This window comes from Rhyacophila brunnea, unplaced genomic scaffold (assembly GCF_057557595.1).
Source record: "Rhyacophila brunnea isolate RB1 unplaced genomic scaffold, BYU_Rbru_1.0 scaffold_8, whole genome shotgun sequence".
In the NCBI taxonomy this organism is placed as follows: Eukaryota; Metazoa; Arthropoda; class Insecta; order Trichoptera; family Rhyacophilidae; genus Rhyacophila; species Rhyacophila brunnea.
In genome coordinates this window covers 3,331,256-3,350,018 of record NW_028233350.1, presented here as the reverse complement: position 1 = coordinate 3,350,018, position 18,763 = coordinate 3,331,256, and the positions used below count along the sequence as shown (strand labels likewise).

General features: G+C 34.8%; 1 protein-coding gene across 1 annotated transcript; it reads left to right on the top strand.

Annotated features, from left to right (window-relative positions):
* Window positions 1-4,174: 4,174 nt before the first annotated feature.
* On the top strand, window positions 4,175-17,112 carry Rrp45 (exosome complex component Rrp45). The gene is made up of 9 exons (XM_085958904.1): window positions 4,175-4,291; window positions 4,648-4,742; window positions 5,732-5,954; window positions 6,828-7,048; window positions 10,530-10,760; window positions 11,582-11,781; window positions 13,851-14,039; window positions 16,235-16,308; window positions 16,671-17,112. Exons 1-9 carry the CDS (start codon window positions 4,226-4,228, stop codon window positions 16,968-16,970), a joined length of 1,599 nt encoding a protein of 532 aa, XP_085815030.1. The 5' UTR covers window positions 4,175-4,225; the 3' UTR covers window positions 16,971-17,112.
* Window positions 17,113-18,763: the final 1,651 nt, after the last annotated feature.

Below are 18,763 nucleotides of genomic sequence, written 5' to 3'. Positions count from 1 at the left end.
CCGATTATGTTTGCGTCCCTGACCAATTGAGTCGCCGAACGCCTACCAAAGAATGGCTGAGAATATTCAATTACCTAGACGACTTCTTAGTAGCCAACCAATCCGATCAATCAGAAAGAGTCTCGGTTCATATGGAATACAGGATAACCTTCCTACAGTCTTGGGTGGATAATAATTACTATAAAAAATCCTGTCTGATCCCAAGCCAATAATGAGGGTTCCTGAACATCACGTGGGACACACACAACAGTCGGAGGTTCCTGTCACCGGAGAAGTGTGTAACACTCCGTCACCATCTGCTAACGTAGGTACAAAACGGCAGTTGGTCCCTTAAACAGGCACATATTCAATCCCTTCTGGGGCCACTCAACTTCGCATCCTACCTCCATGAGGAAGGTTGTATTGCCGACGGCTACAATGCTCCAGTCATCAATATTGTCGAGGTCTCATCCTCGCCAATTGGCGACAAACCCACCACAGGCCCAGCAGGACATCATGTGGTGGTTTCAGGCGATAGGATCCTTAGAGTAGACACACATAATGACATATAATCACTTCCTGATGACAGACGCAGCCGACACAGGCTGGTGAGCCCAACTGAATGAACCAGCCACCAGGGCAGTTATAGATAATTGGATAAGGTCAGTACTGTTAGAAGCAGGGGTCCAAGAACCACCAGGCAGTGTCCGATCAGCGGAGGCTTCCTTAAACTGTAAAAATACCCAATAGATGATATCTTAGATAAAGGTAACTGGCGTAGTGAGTCGACATTTCACGACTAATATCAGAGAACGATGGAAACACCACCATCATAAGGAGAAAGGAACCCATTAACTTCTCTATTCAACCCTATAAATTGAACGGCACGATGGTCTATACCTAGTCAATGAATCATTGTCACATACCGAACACCAGGTGATAACAAACAGATATCTCAAGAACTTCAAAGTCAAATTCGAATAATGAAAGGAGTTTTACCAATAAAACTCTTATTATTCATGTCGACTTTGAAGTCCAGGTAACTTCTACTTGGTTCCTTGAGCCATATCATAATGACAATGGAGTCCCAAACTCCCTACATAGAAAAGGGAGGAATGACCAACGACAAGAACCTCACGCGAAGAAGGAGGAGCAAACCCTATCTCCAAGGACTTCAAAGTCAACATGAATAATAAGAGTTTTATTGGTAGGTAAAACTCCTTTCATTATTGTCGAATGTATTTTGAATATTTTGAGTTATATATTAACTATTTAAATTTAAATAAAATTCATTGGTTCAAAAACAAATCAGTCAACTCCAAAGAGATTGAAAGACTGTCAACTCCCAATAGCAATAATACCTACTAATACCGAGAGGAATAGGAACTCACGTGTATACTGGCAAGATTCTTCTAAAGCATTACTTCGATTGGGAGTGTGGACACCACGGGATTTAATTTATATAAAACACATCTTTGATTCAAAAAACCTCCGCACGGAGAATGTATTTAATTACACTAAAGTATACAGACATCGACGGATATTACATTATAGGTTACATTGTAGGTTACAACAGAGAAGACACGTTATTATTACTGGCCGTTGTCGTAACACTTTTAATTTATTCGAAGCTGACACTGGGGCGGGTTAGAATATTTAGGCACATTGCCGGGATTAACACCGAAACACTTTATCGGACACGCGATTCGTTTTAAGGGTGGTTATATGAATTATTATTAACACAATAACGGGAATAGAGATTCACTGATTTACAACATCGAGAAAAGCGCGGCATTTTTTGCGTTGAGAAGCACCGCCCGGCTATGCCGAGCGCGTAGCACGTGGCACGCGGTACCTTCTGCTTTCGCCAGACAATCTCCACTGTCGAACCATTATCTAAATCACAGATCTATGGGATCGGTGCACTTTTTCGCTCGGAAGGTGCGGTATCTGAGGGGTGCGGGCGGGTTACTTGTCGCCGCTACGAACTGTAAATTTTGGACGCGCGTCGGCCGGAGAGGCCTTTCTAAGTGCCCATACGCACTTGTGGCAGGCCGCCTATCGTTTTTTGTATGCCGGCTAACCGCAGCGGCCTGCCGCATATCGCACTTTGCATACAAAAAACGATAGGCGGCCTGCCGCAAGTGCGTATGGGCACTTAGAAACTATCGGTCAAGCGGGTACGCCATCTCCCACGGCAGAGAATTCAAATATTTGGCCGGGGCCCTCCTGACTTTGATTAAATTGTGGATTTGGAATTTGAAATTGTCGCGCCGGGTCTTTTCTTTTTTGTCTGGTAACACTACCTACCTATATAAAAATTTTAACATAAAGTAGGTACCTATGTTCTATTGAAGCTGAATCGAACAAATCAAGCTGGGCGGTTGAATTAGAATAACACAAAGAACTGTCGTACTATTTTTTTTAAATGTAAAAAATATATTAATACTATCGACCGATGGTACTACCTACTTGATGGAATTTGAATTTATATTCTAATGAATTAAAGTTATGTATTATTCCTTTTCATTTGAGTCGTTTTTGGCGACAGACAAATAGAATATAGTACTTACATAACTTAAATCCATTAGAAGTACACCATATAAATAATGCTGCATGAATATGTAGCCATTTAGTTTATAATATATAAGATTTATAAGACAAAGGTTTTTAAAAATTACTTTTACACAAAGCTTTTTATAATCGCCCACTCGTTTGACCGTTTTCATGTCGACAATATGATATTGTGACTTAGACGACAATCGAACATAAATTAATAAGATTTGTTTAGAGAATTACCTATAAAACCTGATCATTCCAGGTTGATTTCACACAGTTTGTAGTTTGGAATCTTCGTTACAAAATATAAATAAAATAATGAAAATGTATTGTTGGTCTGATATGATAATATAGGTAATGATATTAAATCTAAAACTCTGCATAGAAAATATGGCTGTAATTTTCGGATAATAAGACCAAAAGCGGTTTCTTGTTCGCGTATGGTTTCTTATAAATAATAGATAAGTATTGATTATTGAGCTATAATAATATATAGGTACTTAATTCAGGTGGGTTTGAAATATTTTTTGGTTATTCATCACTTTAGCGGTCGATAAGTGTATAATAGACCCACAAGTACCAAACATTAAACCTCGGTTTGCGGTTTACTTACTGCGCATGCGCAATCTGTCAGAATCTAGTTGTCAAACTATCCGAAACGTTTACTGGTGTGTATGTATACCTTTAATTCTTGAACCATCATTCGTACTATAATAAATTTATTACCCGTAAAATGTAAAATACTATATTTTTAGGTAAAATGTTAGAATTCCGAAAAATGTTCAAGAAATTCTATTTATTTTTTACACATTAGTACTTCGGCATAAAAAAGAAGACAGCCACTGTCGAAAACTATCCAATCACAACTCGTAATTGGAAAAATCTGACAATCGAATGACATTTTCCAATATGGCGTTCTGTGGTAGTTCGTAGTACTATTTTTTGCCATTCTCCAGATATCTACCTATGTAGGTCTGTACCATAGGTCTGTACAGATCACCGAAGTTTATTAGCTATGGTACCCCGCACGCAGTGTTGCCAACCGTACTATAATTATAGTATTTGTACTATAATTTTGGTCCGCGTACTATGTACGATATAAAATAGGTATAGTACGCCCAAAATACTATAATTTTGAAAATCGTACTATAATTTAATATAAAAGTACTATAATTTTGCATTTGCCATTTCGCAATCGAGTGGTCTTCGAAAATTTGGAAATATTTTTCCTAAAAAAACAAGCCGACTATGAAAAATTGGGAACCTGCGGCCCGCGACGAAATATTTTAAAAACAAGCCGACCATGAAAAATTGGAAACCTGCGGCCCGCGACGAAATATTTTAAAAACAAGCCGACCATGAAAAATTGGAAACCTGCGGCCCGCGACGAAATATTTTTCCTAAAAAAAACAAGCCGACTATGAAAAATAGGGAACATGCGGCCCGCGGCGAAATATTTCTCCTAATAAAAACGAGCCGACTATGAAAAATTGCGAAAATTTTCATTTTCAACAGATGACAACGCGTACTATATTTTATCCCCAAATACTATAATTTTGGAGGCTCTGTACTATAATTCCACTTTCAAAATATGGCAACACTGCCCGCACGTGACAAAAAATGGCAACATTGCTTCAAACAAAATCAAATTATATTTTAAATCTGACGTTTATCCGCGTGCTACAATATGAAAGAAATTATTTTAACTAACTGTGAAAAAACATTTATACAGAAAGCTGTTTCTGAAGGAACGGTAAGTAAAATCCCCACAATACTTACTTGACGACGTAGTGTACTTGGATTTAGAAAAGATCAACGAGTCCAGATATTATATAGAATTTTATAATGTTTTTTTATCATGTTTGTGCACTGTGTAAAGTCATTACCCAATTCAACAATTGAATGAGTCTATTATTTAATAAATATGAACACTGCTCATACTGATGCTGTCATTAAATGCTGCATAAAGTCGATTTACCAACCTTAGTGAATTTGATAGACGAGACCCTCGACATTATAAGCCGATGTGTTACGGTGTTATCATAATAAGGTAAACTATTCATAAAATTCCATTTAAATCTGACTGATTATTATGTTTTTTTATTGAAGAGGCTAGATGGAAGGATTTTGGATGAAAGTCGATCACTAGGAATATGTTTCGGTTCAGAATGGGGAAGCTGCCATGTTTCACTTGGAAACACAAAGTAAGTACTCACCCATACAATTGTATTTACGTATACACTGTATATTATACGGCATACTAGTAGTTTGGATAATAATTGTAATTTAGTAACCACAATATTAAACGTAAACAAATTACGTTAAAGTATTATGAATTTCTTAATTTACTTACATTTTTTTAAGTTGCATGCTATACACAGCTGTTAACTACACACCCATTTTCTGATTGATTGAACGCAAACTTGAGGTAAATAATTAACTTCACAGGGCGAAGTGTTTTAACTTTGAATATATGAAGGTGTGATTTCTTTTAGTGTGCAGGAATGTTAGGTTAGATAGTTTTAATAGAAAACAAGACAGTCCGACTAGCGCTGCGGGTGAGAAAGCAATGCAATCGGCTTGATGTAAGTGCAGTCGAGCAATAGGAACAGTAAAAATAATCACATTTGCCTTGCCGAATTGTTGCATGTTGGAAGAAGTCGTATCTGCCCATCATGATCAAGGTGAAATTGTTCCACTATAATCTGACTATTGTTACGGTTGCAATTATCGGCAGCACTTACATCGACAGTATTGCATCGCTTTCTCTTCCTCGGCGTCTCTCTGATTATGTTTTGTGATTGAACCCTGCCTAACCAAAACATAATAGATACAAAAATCTTCTATCTATAAAATATCTAAAGTCATGTATGATTTAATGGCACAATTCTAAATATTTTATAGATAGATGAATATTTTTTATTTCATATCTATTATGGTTTGCTTTATACAGGGTTGATTGAATTTTAAAAACTAATTACTTAATACCATCTGAAAATTTATGTTCTTAATTCAATAAAAACATATAAGTACTGTTGATGTTTAGTGTGTAGTATTTGTCGGGTCCCAATAGACTACCTTCACCCATTACCACTGGCATGTAGAGTAGGTATATTGGGCTTTTATAGTATTAATAAGTGAAACCATGATGTGATTACAAATCAAATGATTATGTTTGACTGATGTTTTTCAGAATTGTGTCTCATGTGAGCTGTAAGGTGAGCCAACCAAAACAAACCAGACCAAATGAAGGTCTCCTCTTCATCAATGTAGAGTTGGGAACTATGGGCGCACCGAACTTTGATTCAAACAAACAGTCTGATCTCAACGTCTATCTGAATAGACTGGTTGAGAAATGTATCAGGGAATCGAGGTGTGTTGATCTGGAGTCACTTTGCATCGTTTCCGAAGAAAAGGTAAATATAAATACATAATATCGTCATCGACCTGTTAGCCGGCTCGCATATCTAAACTCGTCTCGTCTAAGGCACAACCATAAATCAAACTTTGTAGGAATATTGCATTCATGTTGCATAGTCGGCAACCTCTCGAAATGTCAAAAAGAAATCATTGCACAAAAATGACATCAGACGCTGAAACAGCGATTATTGTGTATTGAGCGTAGAAATTTTCTAGAGTGGTATCTCCTTGTATAATCGTATATGCACAGATAATTATCAATTAATTGGTGCGCTCGTCTGTCATTTTGTAGAGATACAGTGTTTCTTAACGGTTTAACGTGTGTTTTGCGAATAACAACTATGTCATATCGACGTATTCGATATGTTGCGACGAGATGAGTTTAGATGTTCGAGCCGATCAAACCTCCAATATGACAATTTTGTTAAAGTGGTTTTATCATATTTCCTATTCCCTTATATTATACCACATAGTTTAATAAAATCCTCTGTTCTGTATATTATCATCATCAATGTTAAATTATAATTAATTATAGGAACCTCCCATTTACCATAAATCTTATTTTAATTCAATCGCAATACTTCCAATTTATATTAATTTGAATTTTAAAAACTAACCAACACCGTCTGCAATTTGTATTCTTAGTTCAATGAAAACAAATAACTATAATTGACAAGTTTAGTGTACATTATTTTTGCCAGATCTGAACAGCCTACCCCGACCCTTCGCCACTGTTATATTGTCGCTTAATGCTCAGACAACTAGCTTTCTCACATTGGTTTTGACAGCTCAACTCTTCTTTGAACTATTATTGAAATTATAAATACCTGAATCTCAAAGCATTTCTTATTTTCCATCTTAAATTTTAGGTATGGTGTCTCCGAGTAGACATACATGTCTTGAATCACGCTGGTAATCTAATCGAATGTGCAAGTATTGCTGCCCTCACGAGCTTGGCTCATTTCAAAAGACCTGACGTGACAACAAATGGAGAAGAAATTATTATTCACACTCTTGCTGAGAAGGATCCTATACCGACAGTGATGCACCACTATCCGGTATGCGTGTCATTTGGCGTCTTTGCAGATGGGTATGTGATAAATTGTATCTGTTGAATTACAAACATGGACTGTGGTTGAGATTTCTATATTGGTCTTTACATAGTCAGAATGAAGCGTTTAAAAATTCTATAAAACAAACATCTTATGGGATGAACACATTACCATGACGTTACATGCTGTTATTACGTTATTTTTCTTGGTATCTAAAATGTCATCAGACTGATGCTCCCTTACCGTAGCACATTTTGAACCAAAAACCAGTATTGTCGGTCAGCAAAATTTGCCAAAATGGCCAAAACGACATTGAGGTCACCTCACGCATATCATGCTATATCAACCGCAAGAATCAGTAAACTTTTTTTTAATTTTCTGCAAACCTTCACATTTTCGACTTGTAAACGAATTATCAATCAAATGTGTCATGTTATTAATACACCTTTTAATGAGGTATTATGAAATATTGTTATGCAATTTTATTCATTTTAATTACTAATTGTTATTGACATATTATTTTATACTTTTATAGGATACTGCAATGTGTTGGTTGATTGTTTTTGTCACTTCTGAATATTCTTTAGTTGAAAATGTCAGACGAAACCGATCCAGATATTAAACAAAAGTGGAATAAGTACGATTAAAATTTGGGTTAAAAGTATTGTTCTAACCTTACCTACCGAATTTATTTTTTATTATAACATAATAAGTAAATAGGTATGTAGAATATTATTTTCTAAGTTTTAAAATTAAAGACTGAAAATGTCATTAATTTGTGAGTTGTATAATTGACAGCGCATTTATCTACCAAGCAAGAATTGTTGGATGTTTTTTTAAACATAATTAGATGCCACTATAAAAATGTTTATTTCAAAAACGCACGTAAAAACAAATTGCTGTATGTAATTATGACTGCCAATAATTATTGCTTGATCCAATTCTTCACGTTTTCTATTTGTACCATGTATCCATGGCCTTTTCACTTTATTCTGTTTCGATCTCCTCTTCGTAATCAATTCGCAAGAACTACTCCAGTTGACACTTTCCGTAATTGAATTTATAGAGATAGGGATCATTCAAAATATTCTGCCGAATGACGAAACCATAAACTAAATTTGTCCACGTGATAGCACGTTATGTGGTAGTAATGTGTTCGCCCCATTATGAATAAAATGATACAATATGATTCTTTCGAATCATAGATATATTTCTATGAATAATGAATAGATTTCCAATATATCAAATAATGTGGATTTTCTTCTATCATTTTATGTACAAAAAAATATTAAGATGATTCAACGTATGGGCTGCTTGTTGTGTCTGACTGCAAAAAGATACGTTAGAGTTCCTTCGGTTCAGACTCCCGATCTAAATGGATTATCTGATTTAGAATACTTCCACTGACTATATTTTATTCTGTGAGAGTGATTTGTAATCTTTTTATGGCTCTATGTTACGACCGTACTCCCTGGATAAACGTCAGATTTCTATGTACAATACTTGAAAGCATCTAAGCGTCACTTTTTGAGCATAGACAATCATCGGAAAAATTGCTATTATATGGCTTAGGTGCTATTATAAGCGTAGACAATAAGAACAAATATAAAAATCTTTTACAACGAATAAAATTCAAACATTTTCAATTACCTAATAAAATTCGCCGTTTTCAAAAATCAGTATAGTATATTAGAGTTCGCCAATGCATTTCATAAAATTTTAATAATTATAAAGTAATCTTTGACACAAAGACACTCGTGCTTAAACCTTCGTCTAAAAACGCTCTGAAAAGGTAGGTAAAGCCTCAATTACATTGAGCTTCTTTACGAGCTGTTTATTGGCGAATTTACAGGCAGATTATAAATTCGCCAACAAACAACTCGTAAAGAAGCTCAATGTAATTGAGGCTTAAGTATGCGAAAATAAGGAACATTTTTCGAAATAACGTTATAGATAACAATATTTTTTGTATAAAAATTTTCCGTGTTACATAACTAAACGATATTGTTATTTTTTCAGATAATTTCGACTCAAATTTAATCAATAAAATAAGAAATACGAGTGAAAATGGCTTGAATTGTTCTTATTTACACTTTGATTAGTGATTGTTTTTATAAGATAATAATATTTATCCATAGTCAGTATTCCGTATTTAATTTATATTCATTTAATTAAATGTATAATAAATAAAACAGGCTCCAGTTTATGATATTTATTATTTCGCTTCCACAAACAAATGGCCCGGTCAAATAGCCTCGATAAAACGGCTCACACTGATTGAAATTAAACATCACTGGTTTTCATTAAAATGCCACTTTTCCTACTTAAAACTTACCTTTCGGCATAATATACATATCATAAATATGCATGAAGCGTGTTATCTTTCATATTAAATATTATACCAAACTAACCTTGTATTTTTTTAAATCTTAATTTTCTCGGTAATGCGTTAATACGGAATACTGATTATGGATATTAATATTACAATTTTATAAGAACAATCACTAATCAAAGAGTAAATAAAAGCCATTGAAGAAATTATAACAATGTCGTTTAGTTAACACGGCTCAATTTTATATATCAAATATTGTTTTCTATAACGTTATTTTGAAAAATGTTCCTTATTTTCGCATACCTACTTATCTATTTAGAGCGTTTTTATGTGAAGGTTAAGGCTCGCACAAACCAACGCGAATATTCACCAAGTACCCCGTCAAAATATCCCAAAAAAAGCACCCGCCATCGGTACGGAAGGTCCGGTCAAAAGAGTCTCAAAAAAAGCCTATGCCGCTGTAATGCTCTCTACTTACCTGTTGTTAATGAACAAACGTGACATTTATTCACGCAGGGGATCAAAAGATACAATGAAAGCCATCAATTTGTCATATATTTGGCTATTTTTTGAGACTCTTTTGACCGGACCTTCCATATCGATGCGGGTGCTTTTTTCGGGTTATTTTGACGTGGTAAATGCGAATGGATGGCAGTGTCAGAGCAAATAATTGTATCAATGATAATATAAAATTATTGATATATTATTTGAATGCTCGATACCGAAACGTCAAACAATCGCAGCGCTCCATATTGAACTTTGTAAGATAATAACTTAATTCCCTTCCGAAATCTGAACGTCGCGTTCTCTTTCCCGTAAGCCAATACGAGCTTGATTGGCGAATAATTCGCTTTGGTGTGTGCACGAATGTTTTAGGTTACTTTATAATTATTTAAATTTTTTGAAATGCATTGGCGAACTCTATTATGCTATACTGATTTTTGAAAACGGCGAATTTTGTTAATTTAAAATGTTTGAATTTTATACTTACATTGTAAATTATTTTTATATTTTTACTTATTGTCTACACTTATAATAGCGTTTTCGCCATATAATAGCGATTTTTTCGATGGTTGTCTATGCTCAAAAAATCTCGCTTAGATGCTTTCAAGTATTGACTATAAAAATCTGACGTTTATCCAGGGAGTACGGTCGTAACATAGAGCCCTTTTTATTTGTGATTACAGAACAATGGTTTCGGATCCCAATCTTTTAGAAGAAACAGCGTGCTCTTCGACTGGAGCTCTATTAGTTGTTGGGATGAACCCTTATCGAGAAATTTGCCTCATGGACATGGCAGGAGCAGCAGTGACGTCGGGCCCAAACATTATCTATAAAGCTACACACAAAGCTGTTAACAGGGTCCAGTACATTGTCAAAGAAATAAAGAACGCCCTGAGTGAAGATGAAAAAGCAAGGTATGTATTGTTCATATTATTTTTATCATTATAATAATAACGCGACACATTATCACAGTAACCTAAATTTTAGTCTACATCAGTGCTGCCAACCGTACTATAATTATAGTATTTTGTACTATATTTCTGGTCCGCGTACTGTATATGATATTAAAAAGGTATAGTACACCCAAAATATTATAATTTTGAAAAGATTTAATTTCGACATTACAAACTACGCCAAAAATACTAAAATTTCATTATAGAAAAAAATTTGGCGAGCTGTGAAAAAATGTTGCTTGAAAAAGGTAAAAAAAAACTGTTATCCGGTAAGCATTTTGGTCGGAAGAGGTACATACCTAAAAATAGCCTCGAAATTTCATAAATTCTGTTTTTTTTTTGTGAGAAACCAAATCAAGAACATTTTTAATAGATAACGCGTACTATAATTTTTGCCGAAATACCGCTAAATACTATAATTTCTTGGACCGCATACTATAATTCGATGACAAAAAAATGGCTACACTGGTCTACATTATTTTTAATGTGAAGAAGCCATCGAAATGAGATAATATAACATAAATTATGCACTTTACTGTCGATGAAATTTCCTGTTTGAAATTATATTGATTTTTTCACCTGTGTCATATTAAAATATGACATTGAAAAATATTAGTATAATGGAGGTTAGCATGTGTTGATTGGTGGGACTCAGGTTCGAATCCTGCTGTAAAGCCTCCAAGATACCTTTACATTTTAAAGTTACTGTGAACCACTTTTTTCAACTCTATTTTTATTGGGCATTGTTTCGGAAGATGGTTGATGTTTATTTTTGTTTTTAGATCCAATGGAGAATCGGTAGGCTTTGCAAACGCGATTTCTAAAAACCGCCTCATGACGCTGGCAACCGAAAAACTATCTCTGCGTCTAAATAAATTTGACTTAGATATGCAAGACAAAAGCATAGTCAGAGATAGTAAAAAGCGGAAGCCTGAGGACGGTGATAAGATGTCTGATGATGAAATGTCAGCTGATGAAGAAGGTTTACGAACATATTATTTGATATTTTAATTACTCCTAACAGTTTATTGTTGAAGACTTGGAATGTTTGGATTCAGATAAGTGGGGAATAGCATTATTGATTTAACTGACCTCTGTTTGGGTATCAATTATTAGCAGCATTTCAACCAAATGGTTTGGATAAATATCCAGCAGTGGCGAAGAGTGGAGGTAGGCTGTTAAGATCTAATATAAACAGTGCACATCAAACTTTGGTAGTCATACATATTTGTTTTTATTGAACTAATACTACAATTGACAGACGGGGTTAAAAATCAATTAAACACTGCCTAAACCAAACCATAATAATTTTGGTATATTTTGGGCGATCCGATAAAATTGTGCAAACTTTTTCATTCATACTTATTATTTGTTTACAAATACATATTTACACATGTTAGTTAATTTTTATAAATCCATTTAGCCCTGCCTAAACCAAAACATTATTCTATCTATAAAATATCCAAAATGATGTACTATGATTTAATGGCATAATTTTAGATATTTTATAGATAGACGAGTATTTTTTGACTATTATCTATGATTTGGTTTTCGCAGAGTTTAATTGAATTTTAAAAACTAACCAACACCATCTGTAAATTGTCGTCTTAGATCAATAAAAACGAATACGTATGACTAACAAAGTTTAATGTGCACTATATATAGCGGATCTTAACAGCCTACCTCCACCCTTCGCCACTGGTATCAGTCAAGAGTGAAGTCTGAGGGTGGCTCCTACCACTACTGGGCTATGTCATTTATGCTGAATGACACAGGGCAGAGTGACAATGATATAATGGAAAATCACATTAAAATATCCTATTATATACATATATATAATATAAAAGTATTACGTTTCTTTTAAGGTCTGATGTTGCCAATCTTCGCCAGAAGGCACCCAAAGAAATATAAACAATTTGTAGTAATAATTAGTGACAGATATATCTAAACCCTTACATAAGTCGAATATCAATTATTTTTATTTGCAGTTTGACAGTATAATATTCGATATCTACTGTCAAATAAGAACTTCTTAAAACTGTGAACTAACAATCCCCTCCAGTGCAGCTAATCGCACTTCCGTTTTCAAATGAGGAACATCCCCAAATTTATCATTTAATTTTACGCTCCAGTAGTGTACGGATCTGTCAATTTATGTAATTTGAAGCTTTTTATAGTAAAAATATGTCTAAAACGATCAGGAGTGATGTTAGAATTATTATTAGTAATCTTTTGTTCTTAAGTAACTTCCTGTTCTCACCAATCACCTTGTTAGACAATAATGTATCGATAGCCGAAATGGCGTTAGTGATGATTTGCGACTTTCCACGAGAGTAATTTGAAAAAAGAATTTTATTGGTTTCGTCATGTATTTTTCACTAATTACTCTGTCAAAAAATAGTTATAACTTTATCGAGGAATAAGACTTGCAGATACTTTTTTGCAACACTAAATATGTATCATTTTAAATAATCTACCACATAACTGATGTATTTTCCCCCATCACGTCCTTTTGGCTAAGCATCTTGTAATGTATTGGCACCTGTACACATGTATGGATTTACTGCCAGCAATATCGTGTAAATTAAACTATCGCAACACCAACTGGTTCATATACAAAAATGCTGATTACCGCGTCAATCTCATTTTTAAAATATCAGCGAGACGTGTTAGTTGATGTTGCTTGCACGGTGTAGTTCGTATAGTTTACCGCCAGAGTCTTCACGATTGCTGCACTGCGCATGCGCATATGTCGTGCAAGTTGCAACTATCGCATGGAAATTCTGAAACCGTTAAACTTTTTTGATCCATGTTTGCAACTTACACAACAATAAGTATTTACATTTGCATTTCTAAAGTCGCGACAGTATGTACTGCCAGCAGTAAATGGGTTCTAATATACGTTGTACCAATTGATAGATCTCCAAATCATCATCATTAATTTTTGAATCACAACCAATTACATATAGGTCTTGGGCACCTCCAAAAAACATATCCACTCCTAATTCGCATAAAACTTATGATGAATTCAACATTTCTTTTTTTTTTCAGATATGGGCATTATGTCTCAGGAACAAATAGCCGCTTTAGTCCCGAAAAAAGTAGTAAATTCTTCAAATAACCAAGTATGGGCTGCAATGGCTAGTGATGAAGATGCGACGGATAATGAAAGCGATGAAGAAAAAGAAGTACAAATTGTCAAAGTGATCACCGCCAATGATAGAATTGTCGCCAGCATAGGTATGTTAACACAACTGATTATTATATCATATAAAGCACATGCAAGGAGGCCGGTTGGCGCACTCACTGCTCAAGTGTTCTAGGCGGCGTATTCTCAGCAGACACAGCACACCATGCCACACCGCTTAGGCTACATAATAGCGGTGCAAGGGCTATAAATAGACAGCAATTTATTACTGCACACCGCTTCGCCCATGTAATCGCGAAGTGATAAACGATTATTTTTTTGCCAATCACAACCGTTGGCGGTGTAATCCAGAGTAGTCAACTAATTTATTCACAATGTCCATTCTTAAAGTGATAAATTTTCTTAATTTGCAAAGTCGTAGATATTGGTTTCATAAAAATATTACATTTAATGAATTTATAGAGCTAAATTTGTTTCCCGATTAATTTCAAAACTTTTATAGAATGTGAGATCCACGGGGTTCCAGCGGCTAGCTCAGGTGTCCATCGAACCAAAAAAAAAAAATTCAAACGGTTGGAGTGTAAATAAAACTCGGTCTTTCGTGCTCGTAACGTGGTCTTCTTATATTTTCTTAATTTTTAGTTTTACAAATTATATTTGGGATTTTTACAGTTGTAGTCGTCAGGTCCGTACCTATCGGAAAGGGGACGCTTACTCTCCTCCTTTTTTCTTTCTTTTTAAATTCCTCGTACCGACGCCATCCAGCAAAAAAAAGGCCTCTCGTGATTAGCCAAATTTTATCGCGTGATCTTTGATTCAGCGAATCACGAGCCTGACCCTGGCGCCGGCGCGCGAGGATTTCACTCACAATGCGCGGCAAAATTTATTATATTTAAATCCTTATATTTAGTCTTAAAATTATCTCTTTCATCCATCATCATTTTTACTTTTTAAATTAAAAAGAAATACTTACGTGGTTGAGCAAGGAATCAGATTAGATGTTTTATGAAGCCGTTTCTAGAGGTCAGGGTTACGTTTCGACTTAAGCTACTAAATGATTATTTTACACCGGGAGAAGCCCGCCTGTAACAGGGGTGTATCAAATGCCAATTGATAAACGCAATATGACTTTATTTAAAATTTTAGAAAATATAACTTGAAAATAATATTTATCTATGGTATTATGTATAATGATAATATTATGAAAATTTATTCACTGTTGTACCAAGCTAAAATATCATCAAAATTTTTCTTAAAACTGTCAATGCGTCGATCGTTTAAAAACATTTCGACCCTAAGCAATAAAATCCGATTGGAAGGATGCCCCTGGGGACGGATTACGTTTATGACACCAGTTAAGTGTCTTAAGTACCTACCTACTTGTTTTCGCCGACAATAATGAAAAAGTATCCACGCATATATGGTTGAAAAATCCAAGGTTTGTGAAGTCTGTAGGTACCTAGCAGCGTTTATTACAATTAACAACTTCTTTTGTAGTTTATGAAGGCCATGCTTGTTTCGGGGATTTTTACGATGGTGTTCAGATTTTTTATATTCAACTTTTTTTGTAATGTGACCGCTTATTTAAGAATACCTATTCGTTATAACGAGTACCGCTTATAACGAGCAAATTCAGTCGGTCCCATCTTCATCATATTAACCAAGTTCAATTGTATAAAATTTATAATGACGCTAGGTTTTCCTAGGTTTGTTTCTAGAATTAATGTATAAAATAATGCAGGATTTTATATGTATTAATGACTAAATGATTCTATTAAACTTTGTTAAAGTTACAAGAAATGAAAAGTAATATTAAATTTTACAGGTTTTTTAAAAAAAGGTTTTGTCGATAGCTATTTCGGTTGTAACACCATTATCAAGACTATTCAGATAGGCCGTTTGCCTTTGCTTAAATACTATATTTATAGATAGACAGAATATATTTTCTTATTCGTTCCAACAATATTATGACTGTGTAACATCAATACTTAGAAAACCCTTTGAAAAAAACTTTGAAAAGTGGGTTTTTTTTGGTAAAGTTGTAAAAAGGGTGACTATAAAATTGCTTATGGGTTAGAAATTGATGTCTCGTAATTGAACCTGCTCATACCTCTATGAATCCGCCCGATAATGGTTCTGGCCTCATAGCCTTGGATCCTCTAGGGATACAACATTTTGGGCCGTAACACCGGATCAAACATTAAAAAACCAACATGCATTTTTTGCCAGTTGCCACCGCTGTATGAATTTATTTTGGTTGAATTGTTTTGATTTTTTTTGTTCACAGATGTGAGCAGTGACAGTGAAGAAGACAATGTTGTCATGTTAGAACCCCAAGTCGTTAAGCCTAATTCAACCCAAGTAAGAAAAGGAAAAAAATCAAAGAAAAATAAGAAATAACCTAATGAGATTATTATTATAACCTATTGGTATTATTTTAATAAAATACAATTTAAATGTACCTACATTTTTTTCATTAAATAAAATATGTATCACTATACATCAGTATAGTGATACATATTTACATTATTTATGTTATTATATATTATGTTATTTACATAAACTGGGAGGCGCCAAAAGTTTAACACAAATGTAGCCACAGGTTTGCAAATGCATAGTTTATAAAGAGCCTGGGGCCCGGGCAAAACAGACATCACAAATTTAATCTAATATGTAGTTGTGGATTGCAATTTGATGTGATACCTATATGATGATTGCTATAGGTACTTGTCCCCGCGGCTAAGGACCTCATGAATCTCATGATTGGAACCGCGGATGGCACTGTTGGAAGGATGACCCTGACACCTTGGTGGAATCCGACATTGACAAGACTGAGAGACGCGATGAGGAGGGCAAGAAGGGCCCTTCAAGCAGCGCGAAGATCGCTGGAAGAGCCGCTGCAGGACCATTCGCTCGCGGTCACCTACAGAGTCATTAGAAACAAGTTCAAAAAGGCAAACTATAAGGCTAAAAAGAAGCACCGGAGGGAGTTCGTCACTGAAATGGGTGGCAATGACGCGTGATGAAGCTGGGCTCAAGGCCCGGCAAAGTCATGTTGGCAGTACGGCGCACCAACGGATCGTTTGCCAATAGCTCTGAAGAGTCCGCTACAGTCCTGCTGGACAAAAAAGAAAACAGTGACATAGTTTTTAAGGATAATAATGGTATTTCATTTTAATATAGATTCTGTATTCACGTACAAAAACAATAGGTACCTATTTACAGATTTTTTGATACATTTTAAAACAAAATTTATTATAATTCATATCTCAGTAATAACAAACATAATATTATTACAATAATATTATTAAATTACAAGGGTTTGATAAAGTATAAATCTCTATGTATAATCAATCACTAACGTAATATGTTATATATTATTTCAAAAAAAAATACATCACGAAAATACCTATATTAAATATTTAATTTTATTTAAATGTGCCGATTTTCGCTTCTAAAAATTTGATTTCATAGCTGTCTCTGAACGTAAATCTAAACATTCATAATAATTATGGTGCATGTTGACGTTTATATTTTGACAACTGTTTCATTGTTGTTTAAATTCAATAAATAAATAATCCAGAATTCCCTGTGAAAATCAATAGTTAGGTTATAAATTATTTATTGTGAAAATATTGATACCACCCTCATAAAAATCAACGCACCTAGCTAGAATTTTTCAACACCAGCTATTCTCCTTCTGTGAAGTAGAGCTAGATACATACCTGCCAATTGTTTGTATCTATATGGAAAGATCAGTATAAGTACCTACTGATACCTACTTTATGTGATGCTGCGCAAGGGTGCAATTCTTGAGCAAATCCTCTCCTCGGTAACAATCGTAAACATGATTATTTCAATTGTTTCCTTTAAAGCAATAAATTCCACCGGCATGCAACTTTCATGATTCAAGTGGATATGAACAGCCATACAACAGAAACTTGAAGGCGGGAATAAATACATTATTAACGGCTTCTATCGGCGAAAGCCAACAGAAAACTACCAGATTAAAATCCAACAAAAACGAGATGAAATGCAACATCAATATCATAACAGCGCGTCAGGCGATCCAGCTGACACCCAGCACCGCGCAGGCCTTGTGTGAAATTGGTTATGGGGCACATGGGCGACTTAGGTATCAAGCATCATGTGATACTGGTAAATCGGCCATGAGATTTCCGAAGAAAATAGGTACATGGAACATAGAGGGACTTGTACAAGACCCCGGGAAGCTCGCAATCATCGAAAGAGATGCAGAGATACAGTATAAATACAATGGGTTTATGCGAAACGCATTAAGCATTAAAAAGGATCTGGATACTTTGAGACTGAACATGGCATATTCTTCAGGACAAAACTAAAGTAGATATAGCATAATTTTTATTATACCACAAAGTCTCCCGAGATTGTGTCATGATACAATTCAATCAGTGAAATGACAATAACAATAAATCTTAACATCGTTTATAAAAGTAAATGTGCTTACAGCTGCATCTACAGACGAGGATATAGAAAAATTTCACAAGGAGCTAAGCACATTCCAAGAAATACCTAAAAGAGAGATCATCGTTATCAAAGCGGACATGAAAGGCGTAATAATTATTTATGAATTCAAAAGAGGGGATCAAAGCAAATGAGGTTCTTTTCAATAACTTGTGGTATGCGGACAATACAATGCTCATTGCAGTCAGGAAGACTTGCAAAAACTCATAATCGCAAACGGGCTGGAAATGAAAATGCAGCCATCCACTGAATGAAAAGAGACTTCCCAAGTGGAAATCAGCAGCGTTTCCTGCGAGGTCATCTCCGTGGGACC

Excerpts from the sequence above, each read along its gene's own strand:
- Rrp45 (XM_085958904.1), top strand. The coding sequence starts at position 4,226 with ATGAAAGAAATTATTTTAACTAACTGTGAAAAAACATTTATACAGAAA. Across the intron at positions 10,761-11,581 it reads AGTGAAGATGAAAAAGCAAG|ATCCAATGGAGAATCGGTAG; the intron begins GTATGTATTGTT and ends TTTTGTTTTTAG. Across the intron at positions 14,040-16,234 it reads TAGAATTGTCGCCAGCATAG|ATGTGAGCAGTGACAGTGAA; the intron begins GTATGTTAACAC and ends TTTTGTTCACAG.